The following is a 2,379-nucleotide window of genomic DNA, read 5'->3' as shown; positions in this document are numbered from 1 at the left end:
TTATAACTAAGAAAATTTTCTGAACACCTTTTGCAGAGAACACCTTTTTGGGTAGCTCGTCGTTTTCAAGGTGTTCAGAACTTGAACACTACCCATTAACGAAAGACACACATGTATTTTTGGTTCATGAACACTACCGATGGAAATTTTCCATCTTCTATAAATCGCTGGTATCGATTATTTGCTAAAAAATTCTGCGGTCCCGGTCTCTTGAAGTATTTTGTTTTGTGGTATTTTTAAAGTAGCACTTCATAGGTATAAGCGGTTTCTAAGCCGGGGAAAACTGCATCCAGTTTTGTTGCAGCAAATATTTAAAGAAGCGTGTTACATATTGTAGCTGCTATTATTTTAAGTGGTTTAATAACGGTATATTATGTCTCAGTTTCTTAGATGTGTTAACCTTAGGGTAAGTGGCGTTTCTTACCTATAACTTTTTAACTATATTTTTCTGAACTATTCGCAACAGTAAAACTAGAAAATTCTAGATTGTGGATTTGCTTGAATTTACAACAATTTCACCTGGACTTATAATTATGAGCTTTTCATAACCTCAAAGGATGTTATCTAACCAAGCAATTGACCTTGTGGAAAATAATTATTTAAGAGTTTTTACACATGTATTTTCGAGAAAGTGAGATGTGGAACGTTTAAAACTACTGCGTATGTATGAGCATTTAACTAAAAGTGTTATCAACCTAATTCCTTTTGGATTTTACGAGACTTAGGCGTAGCAAGTTTATAAATTTCAAAGTATGCCTGCCTAGTAATCTGAAATAAAGATCAAATGATTCATATTATAATTGATTAATTCACAAAGTGGTTGCTATTAATCACTCAAAAATATTTTGTACCCAAATTCGTGACGTGATAATATGACTAGCATTAATATTTTTAGGAAATTTCAATTCCTTGCCATTAATTATTTCCGTTTATAAGACGTTCATACAGGAATTGACTCGGCAGAAATATATTCGTACATCATACAGGTTTCGGGGTATGTGTAAGGTTTAATAAGTTTTCAGCATATATTCGATCCAACCAAACCCTAAAAAATGTTTATATAATCGTTTTTACTGTCGTTTTCTTGACTTCCTGTTGATACGAAGATTGTGTAACAGGTAGGTTAATTTTTCGGGAGGATAAATTCAATATTCAAAAGGTGTTCAAACGAGGCGATTTTGCGTTCAACTTTTGCTTTCAACTCACGCAGGGTTCCACGAAAAAAGTTGAATGGCTAAATGTTGGCTGGCGACCAACTTTGTTGAAAGCGATTAGTTGAAAGGCCGTTCAACCAAAACTTGAATGCGAAGTTGAACAATGCAAAGGGTGGGCTTTAGATTGGTAATCCCGGAGTACAGCATTACGGAAAATATGGGAGGTAGAGGGGAGTCTAATAGTTCCCTGTATGAAGTTTCAAAGCGCGCAACCTTATAGTTTTTAAGGAATTTGGGTAATTCTCTAGTAGAGGGCTGGAACTGCTAAAAAAGGACCGGAAAAGTCGGGAGGGGTACCAAACGACGCGTTTCGGTCCCCTTATTAACAATCCGGAGGGGAGGGCTAATAACCATTTAAAAGTTATAAACAAAAAACTTGTTAAATATCGTTGTTTTCTATGAGCAATTACCTCGTCAAAAATGCACTAAATCACCGATTTCCACTTTTAAAACACTATTAAAACGTATAATTTAACTTTATTATTACACAAACACATAGTTTTTTCAACATAAAATAGTTTATTTAGGTGGGGTTTAGTAGCGCTCACAACTATTTCGGGCTATTCCGTCCAAAGGGGTGGCCCGATCCAAAAAAAATTCCACACACTTGTAGTCAAGGGTCTACACATTATTTCAACACTCACTTTTGTAAATTTTGGTCGCAAATTTATTTACAAATTGGGTTTGAAATATGTCCTTTTTTGTAAAATTCGGAAATTAGCGTACATTTATCACTACTATTCTCCTTAAAGCAGCCACTTCACCAATACATTTTTGTATTCCCCTTCAGTTTACACTTCACTCGATTAGTTATAACTTGCTTTACGACTTTAATATTGATCAATTAATCACAATTCATTAAATAAAAACACCTTCAAAATCACGCGTCTGACTTTGGTTGCATATGCAAATTAAATGGCGGAGTTCAGCTGTCAAACTCCAAAATATGCAAAAGAATGAGAGACAAATGAAGATAGGATATAACCCAGTAAGCATTAATAATATACAAAGGTGTTCTCTGCAAAAGGTGTTCAGCTCCTTTTCTTCGCAAAACAGAAAGAGAATTCTATTTTGTGAGGGTTATAATCCCTAAGTGCGGCCGAAGGCCGCCTACGCAGAAAGGTGTTCTCTGCAAAAGGTGTTCAGAAAATTTTCTTAGTTATAA

General features: G+C 34.9%; 1 protein-coding gene across 1 annotated transcript in view; it reads left to right on the top strand.

Annotated features, from left to right (window-relative positions):
- The first annotated feature begins 153 nt into the window (after positions 1-153).
- The window catches only part of LOC118735034 (probable aconitate hydratase, mitochondrial), a 211,098-nt gene continuing 208,872 nt past the window's right edge, over positions 154-2,379 (top strand). Inside the window, exon 1 of the mRNA XM_036464626.1 lies at positions 154-406. Coding sequence (XP_036320519.1) covers positions 374-406 — 33 coding nt within the window. The 5' untranslated portion in view covers positions 154-373. The remainder of the gene's footprint in view (positions 407-2,379) is intronic.

This window comes from Rhagoletis pomonella, unplaced genomic scaffold, assembly GCF_013731165.1.
Source record: "Rhagoletis pomonella isolate Grant_MI unplaced genomic scaffold, Rhpom_1.0 Rhpom_scaffold_00003, whole genome shotgun sequence".
Lineage (NCBI taxonomy): Eukaryota > Metazoa > Arthropoda > Insecta > Diptera > Tephritidae > Rhagoletis > Rhagoletis pomonella.
Note: the sequence above shows the minus strand (reverse complement) of the source record. Positions and strands in the feature narration are given on the sequence as shown.